The sequence below is a fragment of the Myxocyprinus asiaticus genome, chromosome 18 (assembly GCF_019703515.2).
Source record: "Myxocyprinus asiaticus isolate MX2 ecotype Aquarium Trade chromosome 18, UBuf_Myxa_2, whole genome shotgun sequence".
Taxonomy (NCBI): domain Eukaryota; kingdom Metazoa; phylum Chordata; class Actinopteri; order Cypriniformes; family Catostomidae; genus Myxocyprinus; species Myxocyprinus asiaticus.
This window is the reverse complement of record NC_059361.1, coordinates 7,966,238-7,992,744: the sequence shown is the minus strand read 5'-3', so window position 1 is coordinate 7,992,744 and position 26,507 is coordinate 7,966,238. Positions and strand designations below refer to the sequence as shown.

The window sequence follows — 26,507 nt, the reverse complement described above, 5'->3', positions numbered from 1 at the left end:
AAACCTGTGTGTGTCACCTTGTGTGTCTGTAACAAGGCCAAACATTCAATGGTATGTAAACTTTTGATCAGGGCCATTTGGGTGATTTCTGTTATCATTATGATTTAAAAAGGAGCCAAACAACTATGTGATAATAAATGGCTTCATATGATCACTATCCTTAAATAAAAGACAATTTATTTTTTTGCATGTTCAGTCATATTTTCAAAATCAATGCCAAAATTTCACAATTTCTGCCAGGGTATGCAAACTTTTGAGCACAACTTTGTATTTATATATATATATATATATACATAAATGTAAGCATAAGCCTCACAAAAGTTTGTTAGACCCATGCTTACAGCAATAAAAAACAAATTACCAATGGGGTATGAAAAATAAACTTAATTCAAGACATATTCTTTGAAAACAAATGTATGTTTTTTTTAAGGTATTTTTTATGGAAAAAAATACAAACATTTTAATGAATATTAAGCAAAGGATTGTTGCTGTGTGGTCCTGTCTGGCTATCGTTTACATGTCAGGAACTTTATCTCCTAACAGAAGGATGTCACTTAATGAATTATCTTGATGAAATAACATTTAACATAATGTCAACATTTGTCTTACTGCATGTAACTGATTTATCCTGTTTAGCTGGAAATGATACAACATTCCTGAGCTTCCTGAAAGGTGACCTAATTTTCCTGGACCAGGACACAGGCGAGCATGTCATGACCTCTGGTTGGGCACACGGCACTAATGACAGAACCAAACAGAGAGGAGATTTCCCTGCTGATTGCGTTTATGTGCTGCCCACCGTCATTAGACCTCCGCCAGAAATCGTGGTACTAATATTTTCTTTTCTTTAGAGATGCTGCTGCTGCAGAGGATATCTAATATTTATCATTTCAGTCTGTTATGATTTATAACTCTGTGTTATGATATTAATCCTATTTGCCCTCTCTCACGTCTCGGCTCAGGCTTTGGTTACCATGACACCAGACCAACGTCAAGAGTCGATCCGGATTTCCCACGTGCCTCTGACAGAGAGCGAGGAGCGAATAAAGCCGTACACTCTTGAAGAATTCTCGTTTGACTACTTTAGGTGAATGAATGCTTCCCTCACGTAGAAATGGCTTGTGTCATATTTAGCTTAAAAATCATATTTGAAGAAATAATATTTTGCATAAAGAAAATGAAACCTAAGATTTTAAAGATTTTTTGCATTACATTATTGCTGTATTCTTAGTGACATTATGCCAATTCACAACTATGCTCATTAATACCATGAGATTATGTTATATTATATTATATTATATTATATTATACTGGCAGGCTTCATGAAATTCACCCTCATAGTGTCATTAAAATGTAAAGATTTCAAGAACATACTATATGTACTGTGTGTATGTATATATATATATATATATAATAGTGCTGTCAGTCAATTAAAATTTGTAATCGCGATATACTGTGTATATATATATATATATACTGTGTATATATACTTCTTTTCCTGTCAAAATGCATTTTTCTTAGGAAAGAAAACAAAACAATATAATGCTTTATTTACATTTTTCAAACAAAGCCTTCCACAGTATAAAGATAGAAATGCACTAAAATAGCACCAATTCAAGTAACATTAAATGTTTCCCAAATCTAAGTGGGAGTATGACTAATTGAAATAACTATCGCGTTCAAGTGTCGCTTTGAGCTCCACATAAGAAGACAAACTTCTCATTATGTGTTTTGGTGATAGTTAAGATTTGACATGCTTCTGTGGTAATTAAATTGCACCTTACATAGGCTGAAAAATAATTTATTTCTATCACAAGTCCCATCTGGGCTTGTTTTGTATATTAAATAGCGTAAAGAGGTACTTTCTCCATCATTTTATCACTGACACGGAAGCACTGTTGTGTATGTGTGTTGTGAAGTGTGCGTCAGAGTAATGACTATGAGCAGACACATCACAAAGTTTCCGCAATTCCAACAAGTGTTTATGCAGGTTTATGCTGTATTAATGGTAAATGCGTTAATCGCGATTCAGAAAAATTAACACGTTTAACTTTTTTAATTAATCGCATGCATTAATGTGTTAATTCTGACAGCAATAATATATATATATATATATATATCTATATATACGTTATATGCTTTCTATAAACTTTTAATTGTATTTTGACATCATCACGATAAGGGTGTACAATGTGCCAAAACTTTTGTGAAATAAAAAGACAAATGGACTAAAGCAAGCCCTTATTGACCTTTGACCCTGTTCTCTTATCCAGACCTCCTCCCAAACACACCCTCAGTAGAGTAATGATCACAAAGAACAGAGGGAAGGACAAGCTCTGGTGCTGCACTCGAGAACCAATCAAACAGGCTCTGCTGAAGAAGTGTGTGGCCCATGAGGAGCTTTCACAGGAGGCATGCATGGCCTTCATTGATATCCTTTAAGACTGATGGACAGGGTTGGGAGGGTTACTTTTGAAATGTATTCCACTACAGATTACAGAATACATGCTGTAAAATGTAATTTGTAATGTATTGCATAGATTACTCAAGGTCAGTAATGTAATCTAAATACTTTGGATTACTTCTTCAGCACTGGTAGATTTTTTCACTTGTTTTGACTATAAAAACTCTGCCAGTACAGTAAGACAAAATACACATGCTAAAAATACATTCTCTGAAAAACATAAATATCTTATGCAGTGTTGTTTCTAAAACAAGATTAATCAAATTGATCTTGTTTTAAGGATTTTTAGATATTTTTACAGGAAAACAATACAATAAATTTATCAAGAATATGATTTTTGCCCTGATGTCAAAGGTCTTACTAGAAAAAACTAAATTATGATCCAACATGAATTTTCTTGATAAAAAAATATGATCGTGCCTGGTAACATGTGCATGTAAAATGGCTAGAAATAGCATTTTAGCTTAGCGTAAAGCTGACAATTTACACAAGCTATATTTCTATTTCTTCTGCTCCAAACTTACTTCAAACTTACTTCTCTGTCTGTTCGTATGAATGTAACACATCATAAGAAAGTGTTTCACCGCTGTTCAAATGCACTTTGGATCGCATCATTTATATGTATAAATGTTTTCCATCTGAAAGGACTAAATATAAAATGAAACAAATGACAATAAAATGCAAAGTAATCTCTTCAGTAATCAAAATACTTTTTGAATGTAACTGTATTCTAATTACCAATGATTTAAACTGTAACTGTAGTGGAATACAGTTACTAATATTTTGTATTTTAAACACGTAATCCCGTTACAAGTATTCCATTACTCCCCAACCCTGCCGATGAATGGATAGTTGGATGGATTGTAGAAAGTGCATAAAAATTCAAAGTCTCCTCTTGCTAATGAGTAACATGATTTTACATTTAATTTGAATCTTTCCTAAACATTTAACATTAACCCTTGTGTTGTGTTCGTTTGTGCTAACTCCATATTGCATATATTATCACCAGATATTGCATTAGATCTTTTTGTCAACTTCTTTTCTAGTAATTATGACAAGTTTTGTACTTCTTTTTGGAACTAAAAATATCTTCTTTTTTTTTTTTTTATTGATAATTTATTTCCAATTGCCAGTCATTTTGACCCAGAAACACCACAGGTGAAACAAAATGAAATAAAACCAATAAAATTAAGAAAATGGTATAAATTTCTATTGCTTGTTCAGATACCCTGTGTGAACAAAGTCATGGGATTTTAATCCAATTTTTTAGAGAGAGAAAAAATTTAATTGGATCAAAATGCCCGGAACATCAAGTTCATGGATATTATCTTCTATGTGAAAGTTAAACACCCTTGATCCTCCTGCACCTATGATGAAATATATGGGCGATTATCCATCTAAGCGGACACGTTCTGTGAACGAGCTCACAGATCAGATTTTTGAGGGCGCGTTGAAGGCAGAGCCTCTTAAAGACGAGATCTTCTGCCAGATACTCAAACAGCTGACTGAAAACCATGTCAAGTGAGTAAAGACTCCATTACTGGCCTAAACATACAGTATGTAGTCACTGTTATGTCTTTCGATATTTTTTCCTGGTTGTCAAAAAATGTCATTGTCATTCATATCAGTTGTTAAGAGTTGTATGAAACTAGATTTGTATAAATAAGTTTTTTTTTTTTTTTTTTGTCTCTGTGTATGTAGGTACAGTGAAGAGAAAGGCTGGGAGTTGCTCTGGCTTTGTACTGGTCTTTTCCCACCCAGTAACGTCCTCTTACCTCATGTCCAGAGATTCCTACAGTCCAAGAAACACCATCCACTGGCTCCTGACTGCATGCAGAGAGTGCAAAAAGCTTTACGGTATAGACACTCCCTTTAGCCCTCATAAATGCGCTTGCACACATATACAGGGGCGATTTTAGGGTCAGTGGATATTTAGCGTTTGGCCCAGACCTCTGTGGATATGTATGGGGCCATCCTTTGAAGAAATAGTGGAATGTAATATACACAAACATAAAAGTTTAAATGTTACATCTGTGAGGTGTCTTTTATATAAAGTCAATCTTTAAATATTACTGGAACTAAAACTAAAAGGGCATAGTAACTTTTGTGTCAGCCTCAAATACGCTGAAAGATCAGAGGTTGCGTGCTTTTTACACTATGTACTTTAAAATGTGATTAAAAAATGTGCACATTGTGTACTATTGACAGTATTATACGATTTATATACAACACTGTTGGATGTTTTTAAGTTAGTTTAGTGAGTGATCTAATTTCTTTTTTTGCTCTTCTAACTTCGAAAAAAGCCAATGAGCACCAAAGACAACATTTAACTCGAACAACCCCAAAATACTCCTTAATGAGTGTCCTTTTCTGAAGTTGGACACTCATACAGGACACTATGAGTTTACAGCTAAAAGAATCTGGAAAAGTGATGTTGTTTTTTTTAGTGCTATTACATATGAGTAATATGAATCTTAATGTATGAATGACTCATCATAGATGCCGTATGCTTGTTTGTGTGCCAGGAATGGTTCACGGAAGTATCCGCCTCACCTGGTTGAGGTGGAGGCCATTCAACACAAGACCACACAGATCTTTCACAAAGTGTACTTCCCCGATGACACAGATGAGGTGAGACACAATTTGATATGTTTATAACTAATCAAACATATTGGGATCTTGTTTTTAGACAGTAATAGTATTCAGAGGTGTCCCTAATATACTGGGCTTTAACAAACGTAGAAATAAACTACTTAATTAAACAAATGGCTTCCTTCTATTATAACGTAAAAGTCAAAGTAAATTATTAAGTTTGAAATGAGAGAAAATGACTGTCGACATATATAGAATAGTTCACCCAAAAATGAAAATGATCGTGTACTCACCCTCATGCCATCTCAGATGTGTATGACTTTCTTTCTTCTGTAGAACACAAACCAAGATTTTTAGAAGAATATCTCAGCTCTGTTGGTCTATAAAATGCAAGTGAATGGTGACCAGAACTCTTTAGTTCCAAAGAACAAATATAAGCAGCATAAAAGTAATCCATACGACTCAAGTGGTTTAATCCATTGCCGTGTCCGAAACCGTGTACTGTCACAGTATGTACTGTATTTGATGAGGGATGCACTTATCGGCAAAACAGTACGTTCTTTTAGGTATGCATGTGAGTAGTATGAATAGATTTCGGACATCCTTCATCCGAGGACGTTGGCATCGTCTCATGACCCGAATATATGACGTAATAACAACAGCCGTGAAAACTATCTGCTTTGGTTTTGTTAAACAAGCATCATTTAAGCACAAGGAACAATTATCTTGGTAAATATTGCACTTATAGTTGAGAAGAGGCGTCCGCCTCGCAATTCACCGCCATTCCTTTAAATCCAGTGTTTTGAACGTGACATCGCCTCAGCTCCCGTGGGATTATGGGAGCGTTAAGTGTTGATCCGCACTTCAGAATCTCGCCGGAAATAGTAAGTCATCAGGGTATTTCTCACTTACTGCTTCATGAATACTGTGGATTCGGACATATTACTCCACTGACATACTGTTTTTGGCATACTATATAGTAGAGAAATATGGATATTCGGTCGCAGCGCATGTCTCCTGAAGTGATCAAATACGTTTTGGGTGAGAACGGCAAAATGTACAGTGAAAAAGGTTACATTTTGGTATAATGCAGTCTGTATTCATTATCATTTTTTCAAGCTTGATTACACTTCCTTGTGCTTGACACATGCGCAGAGTGCTAGTTGGTGCTAGGAAGTGTAATCAAGCTTGAAATCATGATCACCAAAGAGACAGCTGATGTCAAGGTTTATAGTGAAAATTAGTTACATTTTGGTATGTTCTCACCCAAAATGCATAAGAAGACATGGATTAAACCACTGGACTCTTATGGATTACTTTTATGTTGCCTTTTATTGCTTTTTAGAGCTTCAAAGTTTTGGTCACCTTTCACTTGCATTGTATGGACCTACAGAGCTTAAATATTCTTAAATAATCTTCATTTGTGTTCTGCTGAAGTAAAAAGGTCATTAACACCTGGGATGGCATGAGTAAACAAACTATTCCTTTAAATAAATATTCTGAGTTCATTGCAAGTTAAGCTCTATCTGTGGCATGAGGGAAAAGGGAAAAACAGTGTTTACAGTATTACACTTACAATGGAAGTTTATGGGATAAGACATTGCATCAAATTAAACATTAATTTACACACCTTCTGAAAGTATAATGAAAAGGCTTTTTGTGTCCGTCCGTGCTGTTTTTAAGTTGTTTTCCTGTGTAAACGTGCAAGATGGACATCTTTGACTGTTGTGCTGCATCTCGCTGTTTTTCCTGCATCGTTTTTTAGACGCCATATCAAGTTAAAAAGAACTTCGGCTGTTAAAAATGTCTCGAGGCTCTGCTCTATTTGTGGCTTTTGAGAGCTTAACTTGTATTAAAGACGGAATATTCCTTTAAAAGCATCTGGAAGTTTTTGTTGCCTTTGACCCAGCATGATTTTGTGATCTAATTTGTATATAAACCAAAAGATGCACCAGTGTTAACTCCTTTCAGGCGTTTGAGGTGGAGTCCAGCACAAAGGCCAAAGACTTCTGTCTCAACATCTCCAGCAGACTGCTGCTCAAATCACCTGAGGGCTTTAGTCTATTTGTCAAGATCTCTGATAAGGTAAAGTCAGACAGCACTGTCACATAATGAGGCATGGCCAGAACATATATACACCATAGATTACTGTTATAGGTAAAGCCATGTTAAGGTCTATCATGTTATAATATGCCAGTTAGACCAGCTCCAAAACAGTATGAACCAGCATAAACCAGCCTAGACATGCTTGTCTACACTGGCCTTTTCAGCGGGGAAATTACATAACTTTCTATTTAATATTTATTTATTTTTTGTTGTTGTTCTGCTGGGTTTGTGTGTTGTAGGTAATCAGTGTACCTGAGGGCGATTTCTTCTTCGATTTTGTCCGCCATCTGACAGACTGGATCAAGAAAGCCCGACCTGCTAAAGATGGTACGCCTGTTGGTGTCTACACATACAACATATTCAGACACTTTTTTTTGTTTTGTTTGTTTCATATTCACTGCTCACTGCTTAAACCTACAATGTGAATTAGTCAATGCTATTAATTATTAGAGTTCGACCGATATATTGGTTTTACCGATTAATGTGTGCCGATAGCTGTTTTCTTAAACTATCGGTATTCTGCAAAACTCTATGCCGATAGTTGGCGATATTTTTTTTTTTATTCATCGGTGTCCGTCGCTGGCTGATTTTACAGTTACAACAGCTTGGTTCTACAGTATAACAGTGGCCTCTAGAGGTGAAATAAAAACAATCATGTGGGATTTGCTGTATTTAAATCTTTTATCATTGACAATATTCATCCATATTTTGACTCTCACTTCAATGCATTTTTTTTCCCTCCCCATTTATTCTCCCCATTTTGGAATGCCCAATTCCCAATGTGTTCTAAGTCCTCGTGGTGGCGTAGTGACTTGCTTCAGTCTGGGTGGCGGAGGACGAATCTCAGTCGCCTCCGTGTCTGAGTCCGTCAACCCACGCATTTTATCACGTGGCTTGTTGAGCACATTACTGCGGAGACTTAGCGTGTGTGGAGGCTTCACGCTATTCTCTGCGGCATCCACGCACAACTCGCCACGCGCCCCCCGAGAGCCAACCACATTATAGCGACCATGAGGAGGTTACCCCATGTGACACAGTCCTCCCTAGCAAACGGGCCAATTTGGTTGCTTTGGAGACCTGGCTGGAGTCACTCAGCACACCCTGGATTCGAACTCGCAACTCCAGGGGTGGTAGTCAGCGTCTTTACTCGCTAAGCTACCCAGGCCCCCTTCAATGCATATTTTTGCATGTTTTGATATTATAAAGAAAAATGTGATTATATGGAAATGTGCTCTGTCAGTACATACCTGTACATCTTGTATCCAACTTCATTAAACCTCATGTGGTGAAATATATACAATATACAATATATATATATATATATATATATATATATATATATATATATATATATATATACATACAGTATATTCAATATACAGTATGTCTGTGCCTGTCATAGTAACGGAAGACTAAATTTTTTTTTAACATTCTATAAAACGATTAAAAAAACTATCGCCTGATTAATTGGTTATCTGCTTTGTCCACCACTTATTTTATCTGCAAAATCCACAATCGTTTGACCTCTATTAATTTTAAATAATTTGAGAATTAAATGTTTAATTAATGACTCCTTATCGGATGTTCAGGTATAGTGCCTTCATTGACCTACCAGGTGTTTTTCATGAAGAAGTTGTGGACGACCACAGTTCCAGGAAAAGATTCCTTCGCAGATTCGATCTTCCATTATTATCAGGTATTAACATTTAAATACCATACTATTAAACCATTTGGAATACAACCAATCTTACTGTAAAAGTTATCATGTCGGCTTATCTTTATGACCACTTCCTGTGTAGGAGCTTCCTAAGTATCTCCGTGGGTACCACAAGTGCTCCAGAGAAGAAGTTTTCCAACTGGGAGCCCTAATCTACCGAGTGAAATTTGAAGATGACAAATCCCATTTTCCCAGCATTCCCAAAATGCTGAAGGAGCTCATTCCTCAGGACCTGATGCGTCAGCTCTCACCTGACGACTGGAAACGGGTTTGTTTCACACTTACAATGTTCTCAGCTGTGGATGTTTTGTGTCATTGAAAGTCCTTTTTGTTTTCAAAACCTTTTCTGTTCATTTCATTTGCATTGATTATACTTACATTTGTCTGTCCTCATTTTGCAGTCGATTGTGGCATACTTCAACAGACAAGCTGGTAAATCAAGGGAGGAAGCCAAATTGATGTTTCTGAAGATCATTTTCAAATGGCCCACGTTTGGTTCTGCCTTCTTTGAAGTGAAGGTAATGGCCTAACTATATTGACTCATGTTAAAGATATGATCACTATTTATTACATTTTCAACATATTTTCAAAACAAGTAGAAAATAATATAAAAAAATATATTTTGATATATGTTTATGTTTTATTTTCATATATCAAAGTGATTTTCATATATGCAATACATCAGGACAAATCTAGAACAGGATTCATTACTTTCACACTGAAATTTCAGGAGGTGCAACTGGCTGTCAAACATATATTGAGCTGCACATAACACATAAGCTACACATAAGTATTTTCTCAGGCACTTATTGAGTCTATATAGATGCACAACTTACATAATTTCAGAAGTACACCTAAATGACATTAGTCATACCATACTGTTCTTGTGTTACACTTGCTATAGTTTACTTCCACCTTGCTGCTTCATCAAATAACAATGTTTAAATGTAAATCAAGTCAATCACTGAAACAACAGCGCCACCTTGAGTAAAAAATAGCATGTATAATATGTATGTGTACATGCATATGGTATACTGATAATTCACCATTGTTGCACAGAAAATCAACATGATATAGATAGTATTTATTTGTATGAATATACTGTAGTACTAATTTCTCTTGTAATAAACTAAGAAATAGATATCCTGTGATGGTAAACTTCTATATATATATGAATATTCTTACATACCTAGGGTCTCTAATGACCCTATACACTTTTGGTACTTAAAGGGATGTTTTAAGGATTTTTAGATATTTTTACAGGAAAACAATACAAAAATTATTATCAAGAATATGATTTTTGCCCTAATATCAAAGGTCTTATTAGAAAAAAAGAAGTTATGATCTAACATGAATTTCCTTGATAATAAAATGATTGTGTCTGGTAACATGTGCATGTAAAATGGCTAGAAATAGCATTTTAGCTTAGCGTAAAGCCAACAATTTACACAAGGTTTTTTTTGGATTTTTCCCCTTTTTCTCCCAATTTGGAATGTCCAATTCCCAATGTGCTTTTTTTAAGTCCTTGTGGTCACATAGTGATTCGCCTCAGTCCGGGTGGCGGAGGACGAATCCCAGTTGCCTCCGCGTCTGAGATCGTCAACCCGCGCATCTTATCACATGGCTTGTTGAGCGCGTTGCCACGGAGACATAGCGCGTGTGGAGGCTTCACGCCATGCACCGCGGCAACCACGCTCAACTCACCACGCACCCCACCGAGAACGAACCACATTATAGCGATCACGAGGAGGTTACCCCATGTGACTCTACCCTCCCTAGCAACTGGGCCAATTTGTTTGCTTAGGAGACCTGGCTGGAGTCACTCAGCACACCCTGGGATTTGAACTAGTGAACTCCAGGGGTGGTAGCCAGCGTCTTTACCACTGAGCTACCCAGGCCCCCTAATTTACACAATTAGGGTAAAGTGCACTTTGGATCGCATCATTTATATGTAACCCTAACCCATCTGAAAGGACTAAATATTAGATGAAAAAATGACAGTAAAATGCAAAGTAATCTCTTCAGTAATCAAAATACTTTTTGAATCTAACTGTATTCTAATTACCAATGATTTCAATTGTAACTGTAGTGGAATACAGTTACTAATAGTTTGTATTTTAAATACGTATTCCCATTACATGTATTCCGTTGCTCTCCAACCCTGCGTACAAGGGGTGGAATAAGGTCCCGGGTCACTAAAGACCCCAGGTAAGCATTTAAGGATTAATGTTCATGTCATTCTTCTCAATGCAGCAAACCACCGAGCCTCAATTCCCTGAGATTCTGCTCATAGCCATTAACAAATATGGAGTCAGTCTGATCGACCCCAAGAACAAGGTGTGTGTTTGTTTCAATTAGTTTCAATGACTGTGCAGATCTCTTTCATATTGATCCCAGTGAGAAGTGATATATGTTTTTTTCCCCTGTTCTTTATCTACAGGATATTTTAACCACGTATCCCTTCACTAAGATTTCTAACTGGAGCAGTGGCAACACATACTTTCACATCACTATTGGGAACCTGGTTCAGGGCAGCAAACTATTGTGTGAGACGTCACTGGTGAGAGAAACCACACGCAAAACCAGTTATTTTCTTTCATTTCAAACTATAGACCACAACACTGCACACCCACTTTTTTCAGATGCCAAGAAACTTTTATTGTAGCATTTGCTTCCCAACAGGGCTACAAAATGGATGATCTATTGACCTCCTACATCAGCCAGATGTTGACCACCATGAGTAAGCAGCGGAATTCTCGCGGTCGCAGTAAGTGAACGTTTGATTGGCCTGAGGCGGTGGAGCTGGTGCGCCTGCTGCGACCCATTGGTCGGCCCTGCAGCTGGGGGCGGGTCTTCGCATCCCAACTGTGGAGAATGAGCCGCACCCCCTCTGCCAGCTCCCAGGGCTCCATATACCCCGATGAAGACTCTTCATCTGCCTCTAGTGAGGATGACTACCTCTGAGAGGTCTGTGCAAGCGTTCTCCATAAACGGACTTTGCCCCCTGCCGCCTCTGTTTTTTGTAAATGGCGTGTGTAAAATCTGGTTTTGGAAAGTGTGTATCAGCATTTATGTGTCTTGTGTTGAATAATACATTCTAGAATTTGCATTATATGTGTTAAAGCACAATTTAGGTACCACTTACATCACTTTTCTGAAATTCCGCCAAGTATGAACTGGAATGGCTTGCTTATACTGTATACAGTGGCCCCAAAATGTATTTAGACACTACTTCTAAGTCAAACTTAATATGTGAATGTCATTGCATTATATCACAATAATATAAGTTATTTCAAAACAAGACACAATCACACTTTTCAATCAAAACATTTCAGAAAAATTGCTTTTAAAGTCATTGCAAAAATGGCTCAGACAAGTGAGGTTAGATTTGAGAAAAGCTCTAGCAGTGTTTGTTTGCAGATGCCACTTGCTTTGATATTTTTCTGCAATGATAATCAGACATTTAAAGTGTCCAAATACTTTTGGGCCCACTGAATATGCATCTTGTAACATGTACAGTAAATGAAGCATTTACATGCATTATGGAATGTCATTAATAATTTTTGCGGTCTTCCTCATGGTAACAGTAATGAACAAATAGTATCTGGATTATTAATGTAGTCAACCCTTTAAATATACTGCAAAAAATACATGCATGAGCTTTTGGATGTTTTTCACCAAGTTATTTTAATGGCAGCAAAAACAGTGCTTTTTAAATTTAAAATGTTAGGTTTATGTTCAGTTTGTGAATTGTGTAACTTAAATTGATTTTGATTGTGTTAACTTTTTTAAATGTTACACTGCAAGCGTTATTGCCTTACTTTTTTGGAAGAAAAGTGACTTAAGGCAAGATTGAAGCACATATCAACCTTGTTTCTAAAATGTATGAGTTTACGCAGTCTACTCTCATCTGTAGATATGCCTCCATAACCTAATTTCTATCTGAGCGATGTATCTGAGTCATAGTTTAAAGTAGAAGCATATGAAATGTATTTCAAGAGTGGAACGAGAAAAGGGAATTATAAAATATATGGCCTTATTTTAAAATTGCAGCTACATAAGGATAGATTATGTCAACAGTTATTGATATCTGTTTGTGCTGTCAATGTTATTAATATTTATTAACCCTATAATGTCTGACATATGAAATAATAATCAGAATAGTCACAATTCTATTTATTTTTAAATGGAGCTGTTTTTTTTAACCTATTTTCAAAAAACAAAAACCTAAAAAATATATGGTTTTTTTTTGTAAAGGTCATTATCCTCCTGAGACCCAGCAATTAATTTTTGTATAAGACTTTTGTTATTTAAATTTCTCTTAGCTCATAAATGCCACGGAAGTAAATATTGGGGTATCTTAAGAAAACACCCAGGGCACATGAGATAGCAAATGTTTGGGAGTTTGGCCATGACAACTTTCTGTCCTCGGTCTATAGAAATGTGAGACTTTACAATTCAGCACATCAAATACAATGTGTTTTCTTCCAAAAACAATTATAATCATATGTTTTTTTATGCACCAAACATTTTTGACATTTAAAAAAATTGAAATTGTAAAAAAAAAAAATGTTAACATTTTTTTGTTGGGTCTCAAAAAGGTTATAGTAAGATGACATAATAAAAGCTTGTAATGCAAAATAAATTAGATCTTTATAATGACAGAGCAAGCTGCATATATAAAAATACATATAAATATTAGTTCACACTTTAAGTATATCTTATTTCTAAAGCTCTGTGTTTTTTATTGTGGTGGACATGTATGGAATGGAATGATGATTGAGAGGTATACTTCAAAAGCCTGTAGTATCATATTTAATACACTAATTTCAACGTGTTTTTTCTATTAAATAATGCATGAAATTTTAAGCAAGCACAAGTTGTGGGGGCTTGGGTAGCTCAGCGAGTAAAGACGCTGACTACCACACCTGGAGTCACGAGTTCAAATCCAGGGCTTGCTGAGTGACGCCAGCCAGGTCTCCTAAGCAACCAAATTGGCCTCGTTCCTAGGGAGGGTAGAGTCACATGGGGTAACCTCCTCGTGGTCGGTGCGTGGTGAGTTGTGCGTGGAAGAATAGCGTGAAGCCTCCACATGCACTATGTCTCCACAGTAACGCACTCAACAAGCCACGTGATAAGATGCGCATATTGACGGTCTCAGATGCAGAGGCAACTAAGATTCGTCCTCCGCCACCCAGATTGAGACATGTCACTACACCACCACAAGGACTTAGAACACATTGGGAATTGGGCATTCCATATTTGGGAGAAAAAAGGAGGAGGCAGCTGACATCTAATACATTGAATACAAGGTTTTTTCAGCAAAGTTTTGATCATGTTGTTAATGTAGACTGTAGAGGCTTAAGAAAATCATGCATCAATATGATATGTACGGCGGTATAGGGTTAATAACACCATTAATCACCTTTATTTGCATCACAAATGTCTTTTAAAACTAAATTAGGGCTGACACTGTGACATCCTAACTAACCTGAACTATAGAAAGCATCTATTGTTTGTGTTTTGCTTGGGAATTAATTTATGAGCAGATAAATAGCGCTATATACCGTAGCAGATAAAACTACTGCTACTTTGCCACTCCATTATGTAAAGGCAACGTGTTAGTTATAAATAAAACTTTATATCAAATGTTCCAGAAAGAAGTACAGTGTTTGTCATTTATTTTCATAATTCACATAGATTGTGAATTAAACATGTTCAACAACAATACATGTTGTTGAACAGGCCGAGAGGCCTGCACCGGAGGTGCTAAAGCCCTATTGTTTTTGGAATGTTTTTTCACAATTATTATTTTTATTTTTAACACATTCACCCATTTTTTAGGCATTCATCATGCTTGAAAACTCAAGAAACTTTGCACACACATCAGACCTGCTTAAAATCAAAAAGTTGTGGATGAGGAGCTCTACAGCGCCTCCAAACGCAGGCAATGTTTGGGATGAAGTTGCCCAGATGTGCACAAGATTTGGTATGGTTACTGCTCTCATCATACAAGACAAAGTTCACTTGGTTGTATTTAACTCTGCCCAACAGGAAGCCAGCTATATTGGATGGAATGTGGGATTTTCAAATTTTCCCGCTGTGTTTTGAGGAGCTTACGATGGCTGAAAACGTATGAAAGTTTACTCAAACATTTGTCTTAGGACATCTTTTGATTTGATATTACAATTAAGCATAGGTGTGCCTCATCGGTTCCACAGTGCCCCCTAGTTCATAAATGCATATTTCATGCCTTTGGAATACTCGAAACCACTTGAAACTTGGCACACCTGTCAATGTTTAGCAAGATTTGATAATTCTTTTGACATTTGTCTTGGGTGTGGCTAGTAGACTCCATAGCGACCCCTAACATTTCCGAATGAGTTTATCACTGTGGTTGCCACAGAGTTTGTCTGATATTCACAAGTTTTGGTGGGGACATTGTTCTCACCATGACAGACATATTTCCCATTGTCTTGTATTAGCTCCGCCCAACAGGAAGTCGGCCATTTTGGTTTGTTTGAATGCAAAAATGCATGCTCTGGAATTTGAAATACTCCTCCTAGGGGATTTATGTGACAGGCAACAATACAACCTGTTGATGCTCATTGACCCCACCCATGGGTTTGACTTTACTTTGCTTAAATGAGTTCACATTTACTATATAGTGTGCTGTTCACAATTGTTCATAATGTTGACAAATTATACTTCTGTATACACATCAACAGGTTTTAAGAATTAAGAGACTTAATTCTCAAGAATAGCAAAACTTTTATCAATCTTGGTGATATTGTGTCTGCTAAAATTGAATGTTTCCTATAATTATTTGTTCTAACTGAAGATGTAGATTAACACAAAAGAGACCAAACTTTATCAGAATATCATTTAAGATCAAATTACAATCATATTTACAAACGTATATTACATAAAACAGATTACATAAAAATAAATCATACTAGGCATTGAATTTTATACAAGCAGAGATGGTTCTGCACCATTCCATGTATGCAGTCCAGTGTGTCAATGTTTCAACATGCAAATGCTGTAAGATTAGGAGTTCACGCATAAAAAAGGGCGTCAGCAAATGTTTGAGAAAGCTGCTGCTTTACACTTGTATTTTGAACAATATTTTAAATTCATATTTATTATTCACTTGCAAATAAATACCTTTTGAGCTGATCATAGTTCTCAGTCAACAAACATGTTTGATCAGAAGTTGATTAAATTGAGCACTTTTTAGAGATTGTCTGTTTGGCTTGTCTTCCTGATTGTGAGTAAAATGTTATATACAGTATAAATCATGCAATGAATCTGACATCTTAATTCCAAAAATGTCTGTAATATTTCTGAATGCTGTACTTTTTCCATCTTTAATACTGTGGTAAACAGGCAATTTGCAACAGGACCCTTTAACAAGCAAACTGAGCCGTTCCTTTGTGTCACAATAACGAAAATTCACAACAGAATGAAGGATTGGATTCATCGTCTCATGCCACCAGTTTAGAGGATAATTGATAGAAATACATTAGTTGATATTTTTTGACAAAATATCACTAACAAAAATAGTACTACCATGATTATTTGGACATATACCATGGTAGCACAATGTAATTTTTTGAAATACCAAATAATACCATGGTATATGAATATAGTAATAGTACCACATAGTGTGTGTGTTTGTGTGTGTGTATATATATACTGTATATTACTATATATGTGGGTGTGTATACTCTATATATACTGTAAAGCACTAAGGTATCAGGACTTCCTCTATAGACATTTAGGGGGAAATTTCTCATTTAATGTTCAAATTACATAAAGTCCAAGTACATGTACTATGTACTGTACTGTATATAAGTACAGCTGCAGCATATTTATGTCCAAGTTTGACAAGTTTGAGGTCTAAGTCTAGGCTACGAAAACCATATTTAAAAAAAACAAAAAAATAAATATTTTCACAGTTCTTTCTCAGTTATGCTATATGGATTGCTTTGAATGTAACCACACCAGAAGCTCTGGTTCATATCTGTATCAGTTTAAAGCGCATGTACAAATGGATGATTGATGGCCATGCGATCAGCAGTCTTTATGCCTTCCATGTATCTCTCTGTTGCTCAGTCTGAAATGGGCGGCTCCTCCGAAATGGTGGGCAGGTTTGGTGTGGCGGGCGAGCTCTGAGCTTCTCCATGAACGCTGATGCTTGAGACGGACCAGACATCGCAGAGCTCTGCCGTACGGAGGCATGTGGAAGGAGAAATATACTGGCTCAATCTCAGTCACATAACAGTAATGAGAGTGAAGGGGAAGGGTTCAGATGGACACAGGGAAGCCATGCACAGGGGGGGCATGCAGGGAGAGGTCGGGGTCCAGGGACAGTGAGGGCCCGTCAAAGAACAGCGGATTCCAGCGGATGCCTTGAACCTCAGAGGATTCTACAGCACAGAGACACATTCAAAGAGCTGCTTTGGACGTGCAAGCAAAGGACAGTTCACAGGAAAAAATACAAGTTGTTTTGGGGGAAAAGCTTGGAAAACTGCCACAGGATCAGATTACAGTGTGATGTTGTCCATAAGTTTGAATACTTAATTTAATTTTTGCAAATTGATGTCTTTGTTGGTCAAATTTTGCACATGTGAGTGCTGATGTTACTTATACTATTTATGAGCATACTTTTTATATTTCATTTATTTTAATATGATCAATCTAAGCCCACCTGAAAAGTTATTGGTAGGTACGTAAGAAATATATATTATCAAGACAAAAAGAAAAAATTCCGCACTCTACCATAGCTTGCAAAACACCGTCAATAATTTATTTTTGACGTTTCGGTCACACGACCTTCGTCAGGCATACATAACGTATGCCTGATGAAGGCTGTGTGACCAAAACATTGCAAATATATTTTAAAATATAATATTTTTATATTTTTATATTTGCAACAATGCATGTTTAATTGCGAAAGGCGTCTAATTGACTCTATTTTGCATTTTAAATCCAATTTTAGAGTAGTATGGAAGTATGCTATTCTGAACATAGCCACAGAGCTGGACAGCACATGCAGGAAGACATGAGATTTAAGGCTAAAAAGCATTAGCTTACCGGTCCTGAACTTGCTGTACTGTCTGTTCTCATTCACCTTTCTACTACCAGACGAGAAAGGCAAACCTCTCTCACGCCACCTGCAGAAGGAATCATGACAGGTGATTTTATCCCACGATGCAGCTGAGATTGACAGCAGAATGAATTGCAAATGTTTTACACACCTGTCTCTGCAAACATAGTAAATGATCCTGCACATTCTACACAAATAGCATTGCTATTTTGTTTCTTTAAACATCATTTTTTGAAGTCTTAGATATCGAGGAGGAAAATCGGTAGTTTCCCATAACGTATCCATGGGCTTTTTAAAAAAATTTTTTATCAATATCAAGATTTAAGGTTAACATTTATATGAATATTAGGTGCTAAGATGACAATCCCACGACAAATGAATCTTAAGCATAAATATTCCAAATAGTCTTTTAATTAATATGATGTCGTATAACTTGCATGAACAATAAATACATATTTACTGCATGCATTACATTTACAAAATAATTATTTAAAATGAATGCAGTTTAGAATTGTTTTAGATGGAGTAAAACATGTTACATGTCAACTTCCCAAAATAATTTAATATCAACTACCAATATTGTCTCTCACACCCGACTATGAATGCAAATTAATAGATGGGTAGTTGAGACCAAACTTACCAGTGGAATATGAAAACAGCTGTGATGAGGAAAGCAGACACAATATCTGTCAGGATCCACATCAAACTGTACTCTTCTGGAGTCTATGAATTTATGATTAAGAGTGAGTGATTACACAAACTGTCAATGTCTGTACACATGATCTGCTCATCACAGACTTTACTATCTGTGACTTAATCACAATTACTAAAGGTGCAATGGAATCAGGGTCCAATATTAACACTCACCAAGCAGCAAATGCAAGAAAAAATTGACTTTGGCGAGTTAGGGGCCGTTCAGACCGAACACCTTTTTTGTGCTAAAAAGCAGCACAACAAAAAGAACAGAATAAACACGTCTCGAGATGTGTTTTTAAAGGTTCTTTTTAACCTGACATGGTTAAAGTCAGGTTAAAAATATAACAACATAACAACCTCCACGACTCTATCACAGGAGAGAGTGTAACGGTCAACTAGCATGTTTCGATAATACCACCCAAGAATGTTTATGGGACCACCGCGTTATGATGTTTTATGCTAAGCTATGGTAAGCTTATGGTAGAAGGGCTCTGGCGCTGTGGCATGTGCCTCAGTGTAATGACTCCGGGCAGACACATTACAAAGGTTCCACCCTTCACACAAGTGTTTAAGCTGAATTACTGGTCAATGCGTTAATCGTGATTAAGAAAAATCTACGCGTGAATCTTTAATTAATCGTATGTGTTAACGCGTTAATTCTGACAGCTCTAATTTGAATTTATAATTATTTAAATAAATTACCTTTATTTGGGGGCCTTTTTCAGTAAATTAACTGTGATTAATTCGATTAATTAATTGGAACATCAAGTAGTTAATTCAATTTAATAGATTGACGGCCCTAATATATAAATTAATGATACCGGTTTTTCTACATCAGTAATATCAATGATAATAGTATTGATAATACCAAATTCCAACTGTCATGGTGGCTACTTTCCAGCACTCATGGGAATGTGTGTGGATGCAACAAGAGCGCTCGCGACTGCGGCCATATGTGCAAGCGGTCAAAACAATCAGAACGGTCTGGGCTAAGCCCTGAATATCCACTGACCCAAGGACCGCCCCTGGTAATGGCTCATGCATCTTCTAATAACTTTTATCTCAGTGGAAAATTTACCACCAGAAATGCATCAAAACTAGCATGCCTAGGTTTTATTTCCCCAGACTCCATGTGGTGAAACACATGTGGAATATTCCTCACATTAAACCACCAAAACGCAAATATGAGGAACAAGATCATAACAAAATATGTTGCGAGAACTTGTGACAGGTGCAGTTTAACTGAGACTCATCACTGATTGTAATTAAATTGGAGTAAAACTCACCATGAGGAACAGGGGGCGCTGTAGTTTCTTTAGGACGTGTAAAGCGTTCGTAGTGACTGAATGAACACCAGCGCACCAGGCCAGTGAGTACAGCCACGGTTGACTGATCACATACAGGTTAGTGCTGATGTTCACTGAGGCGTACTTTCTGAAATAAGAACCACACACATTCAGGAGTCAGAGGCTCATGTGCGGTTCAGGAAGGTGAGTTGTCACAGCAACTGTAAGAAGTTTCAGACTCGGAAGAAATGAGAGAACTTTCTCTGCAGTGTGACAGAGAGTTCAATAAAAGACGTCAAAGTCAGTGAGAATGAGTGTGCTTCTCAGAACACCTGATATGAAAACACTCCTTTTCCAAGGTAAAAATGTGGCTTCATTTTACAGTGTCAGCTTGAAAAAACAACTACTTAATCAACTACTTAAGAAATGTTAGGAGTTGTGTCATGTTGAAAATGAGGAAATATTGTTTTCGCTCCAGAACAAAGACTTAAGGATGAAATTAAATCAAATTTTACCATATTTACTTGCTTAATAAATGTCACTGCACTTATTGTATATAATTAAACAGAGCACATTATTCTAAAAGAAAAACTTTTATCACAATTTTTAACTTTCTATGCTTTTGAAAAAAGAAAAACTTGGTCCAACTTTATATAAGGTGTCTTTAACTCTAGGCGTTAAAATAACATTAGAATACAGACAGTACAATGTATTTATTGTGTAACTTCACGTTGTTCTGCAAAATTCCTAAAGATTGCTGCTACTGAGTTTGGGGTATGGGTAGGTTTAGGATTAGTGGTAGGGTTAGGGTAAGGGTTGGGTTAGGTTTAGGGGTAAGGTTTACTTCAGTTGTAATCTATACATAATCCAGCACATCTATACATAATAAATACATTATATCAAATGTTTAAGTACGTAGTAGTTAAAAACACCTAATATAAAGTGGGTCACAGTGTCGTATAAGAGGCTGATGTATGATGTACCTGATCTGCTCCTGTGACATGTAGCTGTAATGGAGGTTGAGTTGGACTATATGTTCCTCCTGTAGCTCCTCTATGGAGGCGTGATCTGCAGACGTCTGCTGTAACTCTGGGTCGAGTTCCTGTACCACACTCCTCTGATCCGCAGGCAGCCAAAAGACCTGAGAAAACAGGTCAAAAACACCATTTAACACATCATTATTTTTTATTAAACTGTATTTTCATTATAGAGTATAAAGAGAACAGGAAATGATCGGCAATGGACTAATTTAATGGTACTTAAATGGTGATTTTTGTTATTTTTGGAACTCGACAGCACCTGTCCCCATTCACTTTCATTCTGTGAGTATAAATGATTACAGATTTTTCATTTTGGGTGAACTATTCCTTTAATTTTATTTTCTTTAAAAGCAATACTGCAGTCATGATATAGGGTCCTTAGTAGAAAATACTACCTGGCTAGAGTTAATATAGGACTCATTGTGTAGGACGTCCAGCGTGCGAGTGATCCACGTGTCCCTGTACGGATGACCTCGGGGTGGACGTCTCAGATCAAAGATCACCAGTCTTCCATGCTGGGCAGCCAGGTTGAGAAACTCCTTCAGGGTGGGTACTGTCTGGTTCTGGACTTGAACCCTCTCATCTACATCAAGAAAGGAGGCTGTACCGAAAGGATCCCTCTGAAAAAGTATTTGATTGTTTGAGCAATAATGGATTTTATTTGCCTTTGATTTCATGACTGCAACAGTACAGGTAAAAGTTGTCCAAAGAACTGACTTTGTCAAATGGCTGTCAAATGAAACTTTTCATGAGTAGGGTCTAAATTCCTCTGCAGTGCCCCCTGGAGTGAGTTATTTTGCATGTGACACTGCACAGCCGGTAGAGGGGGCAGAGTGTTGATGAGTATTTTTGATCTCTTGTCATAAAAAATACTGTATATAATATTGTAAACATGTGAACTAATAGGTTATGCCTGCTGTACTGTTTTTGTTTCATATAAGAGATGTAAACTTTTTATTGTGCTACTTTGGTGACGAGTTGGATGTATGTATATAAAATAAACTTATTCTGTGGTTTAAAAGACTATATGAGTAACTGTTTGAGCGAATATGAACAACAGATGCTTGACTGGCCGATTTGAATCTGGCAGCTTGTAACGTAACTGGCTGTTGCAGAAACACATATGTGTGACGGTACTCTGCAGGGCCCAGTTATTAACCGTCACATACGTATGAAAGGGTTAAAGGAATATTCCGGGTTCAGTACAAGTTAAGCTCACAAAAATAGATGATTACCACAAAAATTCATTTGGACTTTCCCATTTTTCTTTCTTTTTTTTTTCTTTTTTACATTTTTATCCCTTTTTCTCCCAGTTTGGAATGCCCAAATCCCACTACTTAGTAGGCGCGGTTACTCACCTCAATCCGGGTGGCGGAGGACAAGTCTCAGTTGCCTCCGCTTCTGAGACAGTCAATCCGTGCATCTTATCATGTGGCTCGCTGTGCATGACACCGCGGAGACTCACAGCACTGGAGGCTCATGCTACTCTCCACAATCCACGCACAGCTTTCCACACGCCCCATTGAGAGCGAGAACCACTAATCGTGACATTGAGGAGGTTACCCCATGTGAATCTACCCTCCCTAGCAACCGGGCCAATTTGGTTGCTTAGGAGATCTGGCTGGAGTCACTCAGCACACCCTGGATTCGAACTCGCAACTTCAGGGGTGGTAGTCAGCGTCAATACTCACTGAGCTACCCAGGCCCCCTACCCCCTCTTTTTCTTTAAAGGTGCAATATGTAACATTTTTCATGTAATATTCACCTTTTAATTTGCCAATGTGTGAACGGCTTGTAACACAACTTAAAAAATGAGCCCTTCCCGGACTTCCTTGGTTGCCTAATAAAGCCTGTAGACTGATTTTCATGCGAAGGGAGCGGGTCGCTTTTGCCGGGAAAATCCAAAGGATGTGATGTTTTGCGCGCTCCCGAGAGCCTTGCCTCAGTGCTTCCGCTATTCAACAGTGTCAACAGACAGTCTGCAACACTAGGTAACGTTATCTTAGAGATGGACTCCAGCAAACAGCTGGCTCCAAACACAACACCAACTCCTACACAAACTCAGAGTAAGCCAAAAAAAAAAAAAAAACATTTACTGAATCCCGTCTGGCTAAGCGGGAACGTGATCGTGGTCGAGTGAAAACTAGAGTGAACTGGAGGGACCTTCGTTCAGTTTTGGGGATCAAACCGACCCTGAATTGGCGTTCTTCTTATTGGACAGGTAAGCTTACATAACTGCAAAGCATGTGAAATATAGTGCCATAAGGATTGATCTGTGTAATTTTAGCTAACTTGATCTTGCCTGCTAACGCTAACGAATTGCAAGCTACCTTGCTTCGTAACTTTCAAATAATTTCAACAATCTTCTCTTTATACTAAATGTCAGGTATGCTGATTCACAGTAACTGACATAATGTTAATCTGTAATTATTCAGCAAGGTAAACCACAATAACACATGAAATGAATGCTAGACAATATTCAAGATAATGCAAAAAGCTCCATTCATTAGTGTAACGTAACTTGGTTATACAGAAAATATATACATTTTATTATAAAACAACAGCACATTGATATCAAAATGACAGTTGTGATGGAATCACATCAATACTGAATTGTGTCAACATATTTATAATGTACAGTCTATTTTATAAACAGCTACTGTCATCATGCACCAAATTTAGCTAACAGCTATTGATTAAGCTGGCTAGCTAGCTAACGCCGACATAGGCTATTGTATAAATGCAGTCAATGTATCATGCAAAGAAAATTGATTACTTCAAACTACAGTCTCGCATAGCCAGACCTGTATCCACACTTTGTTTTAGCCCTATTCCAGCACTGGAGAGTCAAATATAATATACAGTCTCAAAGTTTGTAGTAAAAAAAATCATAACTGTGTAATTTTAATTATGCTACCTCATCCGTCATCATGATGCCGGTGAATCACGTTCAGTCTCTTTGTTTTGGTCATGCTCGCTCACGTGCCTATGGAGTGTGTGCGCGCGATCACGAGCAACAGGCTGCAGTTCACTTAACGGCCACAGGTGTCATTAATAACAAGGGTTTCTGAATCTTACATACTGCACCTTTAAAAAAAAGCAAAAATCTGGGTTACAGTGAGGCACTTACAATGGAAGCGAATGGGGCCAATCCATAAACAATAAAATACTCATGGTTTCAAAAGTATAGCCATAGTTATAAGCAATTTGACAACTTTTTTGCCATGACGATGTAATGTCAGCAAACCCTAAAATGACTGTAACAATTACGATTTATACAACTTTACAGCTCAAATAATATATTATTTTTAACAGAAGAATTAATAGGTGCTTTTATAAAATTATAAGCATCACATTTCTGCCTTTAAACCCTTCAAAAATTGGCCCCATTCACTTCCATTGTAAGTGCGTCACTGTAACCTTACATTTACATTACATTTACATTTATTCATTTGGCAGACGCTTTTATCCAAAGTGACTTACAAAAGAGGAAAACATAAGCGAATCATCTTAAGGAGACAGTGTTATGAAAAGTGCCATCCTAAGATGGTATTCCACATTTTGCCTACAATCACAATACACATAACACTAATAAACTTGACTGAGGTTCAGCCATGGTTGCAGTCGCGTGTCTTTTAGGGTTGGCTGGAACAGTGATGCATGGTACCTCCTGGCAAAGCCTAATTCCAGCCCGAATCCTTTAATCCCAATTGATTCCACTCCGTGATTTAAGAGGGATTTCTTATGTTCATTAAGGGGCCATAAACCAGAGCGTATTTGGATGTATACTGCATAATCATTATTTGTACAGTAAGATGGGTTTTTATAAACCATGACAGGGTTTAATATGTCTTTTAAATCTGTTTTAGCCTAAATAAAATCCTCAAAGAACCTGCTTCTGGGTGAATTCTCAGAAAACAGAATCGTTTTGGTGATATAATGGATTCTTTTAAGTACAATTACCCTGAGTGAACAACATGTGATCGGCCAACTAAATACTGGAAAATAACAACGTAATTGCACAGATATTCAGCAAACATAAATCTCTCTTTTAAATAAAATGAATATAAATAAGTAATTATCAGAGTCACTTCTCTTAAATGTAACTGCTAAAATTATCAGCAATGTTGGTTCTAAAATAAAACATATGGCGAAACAAACAAAACAACCTTTAGTCATTATTTTTTACACAAACTTTTTCGGAATAGCATCTTACTGTTTCTGTGGTTTAAAGTATGTTTACTGTGCACAGTATGCAAATTTTCCATTTCCATTGCATACCCGGATGGCCTACTAGTACATTAACCAAAATGAGAGCATACTGCATGGAATACTGTATCCCACAATGCAATGCAACTGACTTTTCCAGTGTGATGAATGAACCCAAAATCAGAATTACTGATTGGCCCCATTCACTTCCATTGTATGTGCCACACCGTTACCTTGATTTTTCCTTTTTATTTTTTCTCCCCTTTTCTCCCCAATTTGGAATGCCCAATTCCCAATACGCTCTAAGTCCTCGTGGTGGCGTAGTGACTCGCCTCAATCTGAGTGGCGGAGGATTAACCTCAGTTGCCTCCGCGTCTGAGACCGTCAATCTGCGCATCTTATCATGTGGCTTGTTGAGCGTGTTACTGCGGAAACATAGCGTGTGCAGAGGCTTCACGCTATTCTCCGCGGCATCCATGCACAACTCACCACGCGCCCCACCGAGAGCGAGAACCACATTATAATGACCACGAGGAGGTTACCCCATGTGACTCTACCCTCCCTAGCAACCGGGCCAATTTGGTTGCTTAGGAGACCTGGCTGGAGTCACTCAGCACGCCCTGGATTCGAACTCGTGTCTCCAGGGGTGGTAGTCAGCATCTTTACTTGCTGAGCTACCCAGGCCCCTGATTTTTGCTTTTTTAAAAGAAAAGGAGGAACAAGTCGAAAATATTTTTTGTGGTAATCAACATTATGCCACAAACGCTGTTTATAGAGCCTAACTTGTATTGAACATGGAATATTCCTTTAAGTAGCCAGTATACTATGCAGTATTCAGTAAGCAGCATGCTAGTATTCACTGTTGGTTCATGAACCAATTATTACCCGGAGGAACCAGGATCCAGCATTGAGCATCTCCAGCTCTTCCCAGGTAAACATGGCTGCTGGGTCATCTGTTCGGTTTGGAAACACTTCATGCACATTAGTTGTCCTTCTTAGTGTGCTGTCATGCATCAGGAACGGGACACCATCATAACTGTAAAGAGGAAATATTCTGTGAATATTTCAGCGCACATAAAAGGAATGGCAACTATTCCTGTATGCTTTGAAAAAACCTGTTACCTTTGTTTTGGGTGGGCCTATTTTTTCAAACTTCTTCCAAAATATGAAGATTTTTTTTTTTTTTTGTATTTATTCAACAACAAACAAAATAAAGGCTTTTTATTATATTTATATAAGGAAGTCCCTTGGACTATAATTTTTCAAAAATAACAACTCAAAGAAC

General features: G+C 37.2%; 2 protein-coding genes across 7 annotated transcripts in view; one reads left to right on the top strand and one right to left on the bottom strand.

The window, feature by feature from the left end:
* Window positions 1-14,542, top strand: part of myo7aa (myosin VIIAa) — a 48,218-nt gene extending 33,676 nt beyond the window's left edge. Inside the window, exons 34-47 of the mRNA XM_051724300.1 lie at window positions 637-827; window positions 963-1,087; window positions 2,274-2,431; window positions 3,832-3,985; window positions 4,166-4,321; window positions 4,990-5,095; window positions 7,028-7,141; window positions 7,402-7,489; window positions 8,752-8,858; window positions 8,962-9,147; window positions 9,281-9,397; window positions 11,133-11,216; window positions 11,320-11,439; window positions 11,562-14,542. Coding sequence (XP_051580260.1) covers window positions 637-827; window positions 963-1,087; window positions 2,274-2,431; window positions 3,832-3,985; window positions 4,166-4,321; window positions 4,990-5,095; window positions 7,028-7,141; window positions 7,402-7,489; window positions 8,752-8,858; window positions 8,962-9,147; window positions 9,281-9,397; window positions 11,133-11,216; window positions 11,320-11,439; window positions 11,562-11,654 — 1,799 coding nt within the window. The 3' untranslated portion in view covers window positions 11,655-14,542. The remainder of the gene's footprint in view (window positions 1-636; window positions 828-962; window positions 1,088-2,273; window positions 2,432-3,831; window positions 3,986-4,165; window positions 4,322-4,989; window positions 5,096-7,027; window positions 7,142-7,401; window positions 7,490-8,751; window positions 8,859-8,961; window positions 9,148-9,280; window positions 9,398-11,132; window positions 11,217-11,319; window positions 11,440-11,561) is intronic.
* Window positions 14,543-15,727: 1,185 nt separating this feature from the next.
* The window catches only part of gdpd4a (glycerophosphodiester phosphodiesterase domain containing 4a), a 37,573-nt gene continuing 26,793 nt past the window's right edge, over window positions 15,728-26,507 (bottom strand). For 5 of the 6 annotated variants that reach the window (XM_051724319.1, XM_051724320.1, XM_051724321.1 and 2 more), the window contains 7 exons: window positions 26,108-26,258; window positions 21,409-21,633; window positions 20,957-21,114; window positions 19,974-20,121; window positions 18,632-18,714; window positions 17,979-18,058; window positions 17,114-17,311 (listed from right to left, as the gene is read on the bottom strand). In XM_051724319.1, the coding sequence (XP_051580279.1) occupies window positions 17,190-17,311; window positions 17,979-18,058; window positions 18,632-18,714; window positions 19,974-20,121; window positions 20,957-21,114; window positions 21,409-21,633; window positions 26,108-26,258 (967 nt within the window). In that variant the 3' untranslated portion in view covers window positions 17,114-17,189. The other variant, XM_051724324.1, reaches the window with a different exon arrangement.